Below are 11216 nucleotides of genomic sequence, written 5' to 3'. Positions count from 1 at the left end.
GACTACCATGAATTGGGAACGCAGGATTGAAACTTGGCTAAGCCAGGCTCTTCCTGGCTTCCTTCATTAGTTCATTCAGTGAATTATTCATTGTTTCATTCATTCAACATGTACCGTGTCAAGTTCCTGAACTAAACAGAGAGGTATTGTCTTTGCTCTGACGACAGTTGCAGTCTACCTGTGCCAGTCATTGAGCTAGGTGCTAGGATATATCTTTTTGGTTGAGTTCTCCTGGAAGCAAAACCCTGGGGCAATAATTCAAGAACAAGTAATTGATTTGGGAGTTGATCGAAGGAACACTATTCAGAGAATAGGTTTGTGAGACAGGGCGGAAGGAACCTGAAAAGGTGCAGTACTGAGAATATTGCTGCTATGGGCAATCGGGGCTCAATACTGTTGGAAAATTCTGGAAAGTAGTATAGAATTTCCCATCCAGGGTGAAAAGATGGGATATTTATCCTCCAGCTCCTATCTGTCACTGGTTGAGGGCTGCTCCCTGAGGCATTTGGCTCCCCTGACTTGGGCTGAGAGAAAATCCTCAGGCAGGGTAGCCCAAGTGCTTATGTGAAATGCCACTGGCAAGTACTGGATAGTGAGCACCCCGAGATTATGGACAGGGCACAGCCAGGGTCAGCTATAAAACCTGATGGTAAACCACAGCCAAAACAATTTGGGCTGGACTCAAGATTTACTGTAACACTCCATGTCTTAGTCTGCTCAGGCTGCTATAAGAAAATCATCACAGACTGGGTAGCTTAAGCAACAGAAATTTATTTCATGCCATTCTGGAGCCTGGGAAGTCCAAGACCATGGCACTGGCAGATTTGGTGTCTGGTGAGAGCCCTCTTCCTGGTTTGCCGATGGACACCTCCGTACTGTGTCCTCACAGGGCAGAGAGAGAAAGAGAGAGAGATCATCTCTTTCATATCTCTTCTTATAACAGCACTAATCCCACTTATGGGGGCTTCACCCTCATGACCTAAACATCTCTCAAAGGCCCCACTTCCTAATACCACCACCATCGGGATTAGGGCTTCAGCACATGGATTTTGAGGAAACACAAATATTAAGCCCATAGCACTACAGTAATGAAGGCGTTGTGGTATTGGCCAAAGGACAGACATGCAGATCAGTGGGGACTGCAAAAAGAGATTCATGCACATAGAGTCAATTGACCTGTTGACAAAAATACAAAGAGAATTCGCTGGAGAAAAAATAGTCTTTTCAGCAAATAATAACCAGAACAACTGAACATCCACGATCATATGAACCTTGATCCGTACTTCACATCATTTACAAAAATTCAAGATCGACTTCAAAATTCAGTAACAACAGAACGAACAACCCAATAAAAATGGGTAAAAGATCTGAACAGACACTTCACCAAAGAATATATACAGATGGCAAATAAGCACATGAAAATAATCCGTTCATCATTAGTCTTTAGGGAAATATAAGGTAAAAGCTCAATGAAATACACTATGTATTTATCAGGATGGCCAAAAGCAAGCAAACACACACACACACACACACACACACACGCACACCCGCACAACACCAAGTGCTGTCACTAACGCAAAGCGATGAGAACTGGTGGGAATCCTCTGCTGGGAGAAATGCAAAGTGGTATAGCCACTCTGGAAATCATTTGGGAGTTTATTAGAATTAATGTATGTTACCACACTAGCTAGCAATCCTACTTCTAGGTCTTACCCAAGAGAAATGTCAACCATATGCACACAAAAACCTGTACATGAATACTTGTGACAGTTTTATTCATTATCATCAAAAACTGGGAGCAACCCCCAAAATCCTTCAACTGGGGAAAACGTAAACAAACAGGGCCATCTCTGCAGAGGGCCCTTTTAAGCAAACAGGCTTGAATAATGGAATCCAGCCAGACCCATCGGGCGACGCACCTCGGAATATCCACAGGCCCTGACTAACCAATGGGCTACTTACAACCAGGCACAGTTACCAAAACAGGGAAGATTCCACACATGGCCAGACATCTTCATCTCCCCCTCCTTTAAAAGCAGCCCTCACCCACTACCCCACGGCAGACAGCCTCTCCTCTGCTGTCCTGCCCACTGGTGTATTCAATAAACTTCTATCTCTTTCGTTCTGCCATTGGTGAATTCTTGCACCGCCCGCGCCATTGACTTTCACCTGATTGTTGCCCCACATTTGGGGACTCCCAACTGATCGAGAGACATCCCATTTAGACACGGCATCTCCATCCAACATGATATTGCTTAGCTATAGAAACGAACAAACTCTTGGGAATATAGACATTCTGCTAAGTGTAAGAAGGCAAATTCAACAGGTTATGGCCTGTTCAATTCCACTCAAATGACACCTTCAAAAAGGCAAAGCTATAGGGACAGAAAACACATCGACTGTTGCCAGGAGCTGAAGGTGGAATACAGGATCGACTTCGAAGGGTGCACTAGAATTTCAAGAGGGGCGTGGAATTGTTCTCTCTCTTGGTTGGGGGGTGGTTATGGGGCTGCAAGCCTTTGTGATGACTCAGAACCGCACACTAAATTGGTGACTTTTACAGACAACATACACACGGTCCTTCCTATTTCGGACCTTATCTTCTCATGGAGAAGCATCTTCATAAACGGGCACTGACAGTCCTCAGTGGTAATCATTGAGACAGTGCTAAGTGCAGGGCAAGATGGGGAACAGAGGACGGGCTCCCAACTCAGAGAGTCTTACGTCCAAAGGGACCTTATTGAAATAAGAATAATGCTTAGTGCTTTACCCGGAGGGGTGTACATCTTCATGGTAAGCTAAGGGACATAATAGGCTTTCATTTTAAATATCTTTATTTTTATCAAAGTTACACATGCGGATAGACTCAAGAGTCACATAATCTCACAAAAGTTGTTGTGACTAAGAGTGGTTGCTTACCACCCCCCAGAGGAAACCACTTTTGTCTAGATAAGACTTTGTCACTTATCTCCCTGTCTCTAAGTAATAGTCACATTATGTTACACGTGACTTTGCAGTTTTAGAAATAATCTACTGACTTCCCATGAGTGAAGGTGAGATTTTTGTCTACTGCTTTGCTCCCTATACCTCTAGTATACAGACTCACCCTTCCAAACCCCCCTCCCATTAGTTATGAGGCTTTTTAAAAAATTAATTTATTTATTTTAGAGAGAGAGTGCGAGTGGGGGAGGGGCAGAGGGAGAGGGAGAAGCAGACTCCCCACAGGACATGGAGCCCGAGGCGGGGCTCAATCCCAGGTCATGGTCAGAGTGGAAATCAAGAGTCAGACACTCAGCCAGTCGACTGAGCCACCCAGGCGTCCCATTTTTTTAAGAGCCGTCTTTATTTATTTTAGAGAGAGAGATAGAGAGTTATGTGACAATATGACGAGATCAGCACTGTTGTTCACATCACTATGACTATGTGGACACTTGTCACAGCTGAACTAGGTAATAAACCAAACTACTTTTCCTTTCTGGCACTACTTTTTATTTTCTTTGACATGAAAAATGGTCAGGTTTTGTGTTTGCTTGGTTTTCTACTTACATATCACTTTTCAACCACAAACTCTTCTCTGGTGGCCAAAATCTCCTCCCCGTGTTCATGTGAGCCAAATGTGCTATTAATTTCACCTTCCAGAAGATGAATTTCCTGGAGCCCCGTGACCGTTTCCAGTCTGGACTGGCTGCCCTGTGTTTCTGGCACTCAGATGTCACTCTGGGACCTTCTGTCCCCTGCCGTCGTGGGGGCTCCCTTCTTTTCTCCCCTACATTCTGGCTTCTCTATCCCCTGCATTTTTTTTCTTGGTTACACCTTAATGGCTTCCTTTTGATATTTAGAAATGTTCCACATGAACTCCTTGCCATGTGGCCAACGCTCGGTTAATGAGAACCTTCATTATAATTATGAAAGCACAGTGGGGGTAACTTGGGGTGTGGGAAAACTTTTTGAGCACGTCAAACGACATTCTTTGCTTACCTGGCCGTCCGGCTGACTGCTGGGAAGAGTCCTATTGGTTCATCGCGGGAAAGGGGCTCAAATGTGGTTTCCCATCCACTTCACTTCTACCCGACGCTGAGGGGCAGCGTCTTCACTCTGTTCAATGTGCTTCCACCCCCTTTATCTCTGATCCTGCTCAGTGACTCAGGCAGGTAGGACTAGCCCCACCTCACAGCTGGGAGGCCAGAGGCCTGAAGCAGTTTGGGTTGCTGTCCCCTCTTCACCAGTCATGCCACATGGGCGCTTTGAGAACCCCCCGTGGGATTGGCAGAGCGCCCGGAACTGCGGGTATTACGTGGACACAAGTCCGCAGCGAGCAGGTGAAGGCGTCACCTGAGGTCTGGGAAAGGGAGTGACCCTGGGTAATTGGCAGCAAGTCCAGGAGTGTGGGAAGGTCAAGGCACGGAGAGAGGCACCTTTGTAATGTCCTCCTGTTCTGCCCTGTATGCTCCCCTCCGGGCCCCTCCCCCGCTGCATGGCAAAGGCCCAAGGCAGGTGCTTCCAGAATGGCCTCCTGACCAGCCCGTGGACACCTCCCCCTTCAAGTTCCACGTATCCCTTCCTAGGCCTCAGGCTCCTGCCATCAATACCCTGGGTGGCAGAGTTACTGTCCTCCCCTGAATTTCCAGCCTAGGAACACTGGGAGGGCCCTGGGCGCTTCTGGAGGGAACACACCCTCCCAGGGAGGTATAAAGGGAAAGGCAGGCACTGGCCATCACCACCCCACCTGCGGTCACTATGAAACCCAACAGCCTCATCCTCTTCATGGTGCTCCTTGCCCTCCAAATCCTCACGTCCTGGACTGTGGAAGGTGCTAGCAAAGGTGAGTTGGAGTCTCTCAGGCCATATCCAGTGCCAGGGTCCATGATGGCTCAGCATGGCAGTAGTCTCTTCCTAGTCCAGGGGTTGACCTTGAAGTCACCTTTCCAGTGGTGGGCCAGGCCCATGGCCCCTAATTTCAAACATCTCTCTGAGGACTTCAGCTAAGAGCTTCTGAGTGTCCAGAAACCCACCTTTCGCCACATGGACCCGGTGACCCCAGCCCCTGTACTGCTTATCGTTCTCTCGACAGCTCCTTCTCTACTGTTTGGTCTTTTGCTCCATCACATTATTCGGATCTCTGCTTAATTTTCCAGAATGTTCTCTTTTTCTCTTACTTTTCCTTTTTAACGGTCACTCTGTCTCAATGTACTTGTCATTTGATCTGCAATCTTTCCTTCAGGCCCTGATGAGTTGCCTCTCCTACTATCGCGGTCCCTCTCCGCCTCCCTCTCAGTCAACCGCCGGCCAGGAGCTCCCGACCGTGCGCTCTACCCAGCCGTGTGCCGGAGCTGGTTTATACGGGCTCACAACAGCGGAAGGTTACACTTTCAAGACTTTTGCGAGCCAGTGGGAGTCGTGTCGGTAGCTTGAAATCAGCCATAGTGGCGGTATTTACACCATGGAAATTGGCAAACGCCAAAAGGCTTCTCTTAAAACACTGACCAGCACACCACCATCTGTACCTTCTTTCCCGTTCCATTGACTCCCTCTTGGCTGAGTGGCTGGCTGAGCCCAGCACCGCCCCACACCCGCCTTTAAACTGGAACCCTAACAGTTCCCGCTCTTCCTTTGGGGTCGGCTGCCTGAGTTAGGTTTTCTCTCCCCTCCTGGGAAGCTGGTTCCTTGTCCGGAATTGTAGTCATGACTCAGAATCAGCTCCCTCTTCCTCCTTTGTTCTTACCCTTAGAAAAAGCCAAGCATGGAGCTTGCCCCTTCACGCCTCGTGTGTTGTGCCTTGTGTTTGAACCCCCTCAATGCCAGAGCGACTGGCAGTGTCCAAAGGAGCAGAAGTGCTGTCGTGAATATTGTGGCATCAAATGCGTGGATCCTGTAGACCCATCAAAGCCAGGTGGGGAAACACAGCCCGGGAAGAGGGGACCAGGGAGATTTTAGCTTGAGGACACACATCTTGGAGAAGTGGGGGGGACTCCCCGGAACTGGCTGGAGGGTGGAGCAGAGCCACAGCTGACTGACTGCTGTTCTGGGCGAGTCAGTCCAACGGCTGGTGAGCCAGTCAATGAGTTAGCCGCTCATTCAGCTGAGTCACTCTGTCTGTCAGACACTTACAACACTGGCTGGGGTCCCCTGGTGGGACAGGGGCTCCTTCAGGACACGCGCTGGGCTCAGTTAGGGTCCTGAGGTAGAGAGGAAGTGATCGGCACGCATGGGTTAGAGATGAGGTAGGAGCTGGGGTGATGTCTAGGAGGGCAAGCCTCTGAGTTGTGGCCCCGTTCTCACCAGTCAAGGTCAATCCTGGGAAGTGTCTAGCAGACACTGGCGAGTGCAAGAAGCCCAACCCCCCAGACCTCTGCCTGAATGACGGCCATTGCCGGAATGGTCTCAAGTGCTGCAAGGGGGTGTGTGGGAACTCATGTTTTGAGCCAGTGGAAGGTGAGATCTGGTGCCCATCCACACCCTCAGTGTCCTGCCACGGCCTCAAGCTCCTGGCGCCCTGCCCTGTGAAGGAGGGTGCACCACTCCCCCCCAAGTAGATCCACTACCCCTCAATACCACTCACCCCCAGTTTTCTAAGCAAGCAGTTCCCACGGTCACCTGTGACTGCTAGTGCTGGGTCCTGGGAGGAAAGGCTTCTTGGAATGAGCCAGAAGAAAGGAGCCATGATACAAGAGGCCAGAATTTTATCTTTTCATAGCACCTCTGCCTCTGACCCCCTGTGTGACTACAAGCAACTGGCTGTGTCTTCCTTAGCCTTGGTGTCCCCAGCTGTAAAATGGACACAAGTATATCCACTGAGATACCACATGTAAAAGTGCCTTTTAAACCTCGAAGCGCTGTGTGCGTGGAGAGAGTGTTGCCACGGTGATGGCCTTGATTGGCTAGGTTATCTGGAACCACAGGAAACACCCGGTATAATGCCCAGATGGAGAGACCATTCCAGGATGATCTAGCCCGATGCCCGGATTTTGCCATAATGAAGATGGGAACAGTCCATGAGCAACCTGGATTTGTTCTTGATTCTTAGATCAAAGGCCAGAGCAGTTTTGACTAATCCAGCTCCATGTTCTCTCTCTTCTTATCCCAAGGGATGTAGGGCTCACTGACAGGGGGACCCTCTGGCTGGGAGGAATGTAAGGGTCTCTGGGATTGTTCCTGTGCTGAGGCTCTGTTTTATTTTCTTTCCACAGATATATTCTTGCCAGTTCAACAAGATTATTAGGACTTCCCAGTACGCATGGTCTGACGATTCCTTTGTTCCCCGAGCCTGAGAAAAATGAAAGTGTCTTGACGAAGGTGTGGCTCTGTGACCAACACCTCCAGGGTCTAAGTGTGGGCCTGTTTTATCTGTGTATGCCCAGCATCCAACGTGAGGCTTGGCGCACAAGAGGAAATGACTGTTGGTTAGTGAATAAATAAATACTCAAGGTTTTCTCTGCATTTCCATCTTCCTTGACTCATTGCATCTGGTCTAGAATATGAGGGGTGAGGTGAAGGATGACATGTCTGCATGTGTGGGTTTCTCCCCTAAGCTAGGAAGTGGAAAAACAGAGCATTTCAGAGCCAAGCAGGTAGGGTTTTAAATCCTGCACCCGTAGATTAATGGCTCTGTAATTTGGGACAAATTTGAGGGACTTTGTCCCACTGAGCCTCACTTTTGTTTTCTGTAACATGGGGAGGAGAATGGCAGTGCGAATTCCATAAAGCTGAGGATGAGAGGTATAACGTGGGAAATGAGGAGCTCGACTGTCACCTAATGAGGGGAAGAGGTGAAAAGCTGCTCGCCAATGGCGAGGTCCCCCGGCACCTCACCCTCGCTCCCGACCTAGCTGCAGGGTGGCACAGCCAGGCATAAAGCCATCAGGCAGAGAATGAGGGGATCCTCATCTGGAAAAACTGAACTGATCCGGAGGAAAGATCCTGCAGCAAGAGACAGATGGTGGAAAGGTAACTAACCTTAGGGAGCGCCGCTACCCGCGGTGTCTGCCTTTCCCTGGGCACACGGAGAGGCTGAGTTGTTCACCTCCCTCTTCGACTGAGTGTAGCTACTTGTACGCTCTGGTCAGTGAAATGGGAGCAGGAGTGCTGTGTTCCGATTCTGGACCTGGCCCATAAAACTCTCTCGGCACCTGCTGGCTGCATGGAGAGGACGTCAAGGACCCGGAGGAAGGAGCCCAGCCTTCTGAATTTCTGTGTGGGTCCCAGGCTGTCCTCTGCACTTGCTTGGGACTATGACATGAGCTAGAAATACATGTGTACCGGGTTAAGGCACTGAGATTTGGAATTTGTGCGTGACATGAATGGTACTGCTCCTGACCACCGTTTGGAGTCCAATGTCAGCCCACTGGATGGCCTTGCTCCACTTCCTGCCTCTGAGTTCTTCATTTCATCATGGATCCCATATGAAAATGTTTCTGGTCCATCTCTGGGTGGGATTGGGGGTGGGAAACGAAGTGAGAAGAATCTGAAGAATCTGAAACCTGTTTTACTCTGTTCTGGCCAGATTGTCAGTTATAGGTGAGGAACTTTCCTGATGCAAGTTTATGCCCAACAGACCCTGACCGGGGCTAGACATTGTCACCCAGGCGTTTCCATTGGTAGCCATGCAGGGCTCCTGGAGGAGAGTCAGGTGTTCCCCTCCTTGCTCTCTTGGACTGCACAGTGATGTCCCTGCCCCCTGCTCTGGGTGCCGGGCCTTTTGGGGTATCCTTGGGGATCATTCCCAGAACTCTGGAAGATTCCCCAGATGTTCCTTCCTTCCCAGCTCTCCCCCTTCTCTTCAAAATCTCTTCCTTTCTTATGCAATTCCCTTCCCTGTGCCTCTGCATCCCCTTTTCCTGGGATGTGCAGCCCTCACTACAGGAATACATGTATCAATACATTATCTGCACTCCCCAGTCCACTGAACAGCAAGCGAATTTCTCACATATGCTCTGGCGTTTGGCGGGGACGTGGGGGACTCAAATCTCAGTGTCTATTGATTCTGTGTGGCGGAGCGGTGATGTCTGGAAGAGGGGAGGGAGAAACCAATCTTTTGGGGGGTGGGTAAGGGGGAAAGGTGGCAGTGTTCCACCTGGCTCAAGCTCAACTCTCAACCAAGCTTATCTAAACTCAAATATCTGGACCACAAGATTCAGTTTTCCCTGCAAGTCTCTCAAGGTTTATATGAATTAATCAGATCTTATTCCGTGGGATCTATTCATTCTGACCTTATTGTGCTAAGAGAGCGTCTCGCCCTCCAGCACTCTGGATCCATTTTGAACTTGCCCTACCCTGACAGCTCCATACTCAAGTCACTTCTTTCCTGTCCTTGGTTTTTCCCATTCTTCAGAAGAGGGTGGAGAAAATCTTCTCTCATCCTCTTTTCAAATAAATCTCCTTTCGTGGAAGTAAGCTTGAGGGGTATCTCTTTCTTCCAGCCACAGCGAACCTTGAGTCAGTCTCTCGAGGTACAGGCAGCAGGGGCATTGAGGAATAACCTGGCTCGGCTTCAGGAACAGCATTTGTCTGCAGCTCGGCCGTTGGCTCAGTGTTGACACTGGGCATGACCTCTCATTTGTGTAATGAAGGGATGGTTCAGCCGACTTTCAATGTCCCACTCTGTTCTGCTGTTTTAAAAACCAATGATTCATAGATTCCTTTTGAAGGAAAGCCCTGGAAGGATAGACTACCTCACTTTGTTCTAGAAACTCCCTGAGATCCATGAACTCCCTCCCTGTCTCGGCCTCGCCTCAGCCTCATCTTCTCTGGTGTCTGCGGCCAGCTTCCAGAGCACCTCCTTGCCTGCTGACTGTTTTCTGAGGAGTGTCCCAGTTAGCCACGACTAGAAACTCAGAGACCGTCTGTCTGGTAACACCTTCTCAGTGTACAGATGGGGAAACCGAGGCTCACAGCGACAGTATGCCCCAAATCATACAGCAAGTCCATGGTGGGACTCCAAGCCCTGCATTCTTTGTCTTTTTTTCCAGTTTCTGTTCTTCAGATGATAGAGCGGCTGCTGTGGTGTGCCGTCCGGATCCTCTCACAGGCCTGAGGCGCCGATGCCTCCACGCGCCGGGAGGCCTGGCCGCTGACGCTCGCAGCTGAGCCGCTCCCCGGGAATGTCCCCGCCCAAGCGCGCTGCTGCATCCGAGCGTACACCCCACTCCCCGGGCAACCAGGGGAACCGGTATCCGCTGGCTGCTGGGTGTTGGGGCACAAAGGCTGAGCTCCCTAGTTTGATTCGGGACACCTCCGAGGGGCCCCTCAGCCCCTGAGCTGCCGGTGGGATCTGCTGAGCCTTTGAGGGTTTTTTTTTGTTGTTTTTTTTTTGTTTTTTTTATAATAATTTTTTGTTATGTTATGTTAGTCACCATACAGTACATCCCCAGTTTTTGATGTAAAGTTCCATGATTCATTACTTGCGTATAACACCCAGTGCACCATGCGATACGTGCCCTCCTTACTACCCATCACCGGCCTAGCCCATCTCCCCCCCTCCCCTCTGAAGCCCTCAGAACCATGAGAGACTGTGGACTCTGGGAAACAAACTGAGCCTTTGTTGTAACTGCATCCCACGTCCACTAGTCCTTCTACACAATCGGCTTCTTTTACCTCTTGGCTGTTGCTCTCCGAATACTCCCCAGGAAACCTCTTGTACATAAATCACTGCCTCGGACCCACTTCCCTAAGGAAGATTATAAAAAGACACATCTGATAAAGACGTTTACCCAAAATATACAAAGAACTCTTTAAAAATCAACTTTAAGAAAACAACTCAATTAAAAAATAGGCCAAAGACCTGAAAGCAGACACCTCGCCAAAGAACATATACAGATGGCAAATAAGCACAAGATGCTCCGCATCCTATGTCTTCAGGGAAATGCAAATAAAAACAATGAGATTCTCTAGACACCTGTTAGAGTGGCTGAAATCTGCAACACTGACAACAGCCAAGGCAAATGTGGAGCAATGGAATTCTCATGCATTGCTGATGGGAATGCAAAATAGTGCAGCCACGTTGGAAAACGATTTGGCAATTTCTTACCAAATTAAACATACTTTGACCATATGATTAAGCAAGCATGCCCCTTGGTATTTACCCAAAAGAAAAAGAGAACTTACGTCCACAGGAAAGAACCGCACAAGGATGTTGATAGCAGCTGTACTCGTAATTGCCCAAATTTGCAAGCAACCAGATGTCCTTCAGTAGGTGAATGGATAAGTAAATTGTGGTACAT

The 11216-nt window shown here is 49.1% G+C and overlaps 1 protein-coding gene across 1 annotated transcript; it reads left to right on the top strand.

Annotated features, from left to right (window-relative positions):
* The first annotated feature begins 4737 nt into the window (after nt 1-4737).
* On the top strand, nt 4738-10030 carry LOC123796936 (antileukoproteinase-like). Its single transcript, XM_045804514.1, has 4 exons — nt 4738-4822; nt 5729-5890; nt 6283-6432; nt 9966-10030. Exons 1-4 carry the CDS (start codon nt 4738-4740, stop codon nt 10028-10030), a joined length of 462 nt encoding a protein of 153 aa, XP_045660470.1.
* Nucleotides 10031-11216: the final 1186 nt, after the last annotated feature.

The sequence above is a fragment of the Ursus americanus genome, chromosome 22 (assembly GCF_024610735.1).
Source record: "Ursus americanus isolate L20-20 chromosome 22, mUrsAme1.1.p, whole genome shotgun sequence".
Classification (NCBI taxonomy): domain Eukaryota; kingdom Metazoa; phylum Chordata; class Mammalia; order Carnivora; family Ursidae; genus Ursus; species Ursus americanus.
Note: the sequence above shows the minus strand (reverse complement) of the source record. Positions and strands in the feature narration are given on the sequence as shown.

Excerpts from the sequence above, each read along its gene's own strand:
- LOC123796936 (XM_045804514.1), top strand. The coding sequence starts at position 4,738 with ATGAAACCCAACAGCCTCATCCTCTTCATGGTGCTCCTTGCCCTCCAA. Across the intron at positions 4,823-5,728 it reads TGTGGAAGGTGCTAGCAAAG|AAAAAGCCAAGCATGGAGCT; the intron begins GTGAGTTGGAGT and ends TCTTACCCTTAG. Across the intron at positions 5,891-6,282 it reads TGTAGACCCATCAAAGCCAG|TCAAGGTCAATCCTGGGAAG; the intron begins GTGGGGAAACAC and ends CGTTCTCACCAG.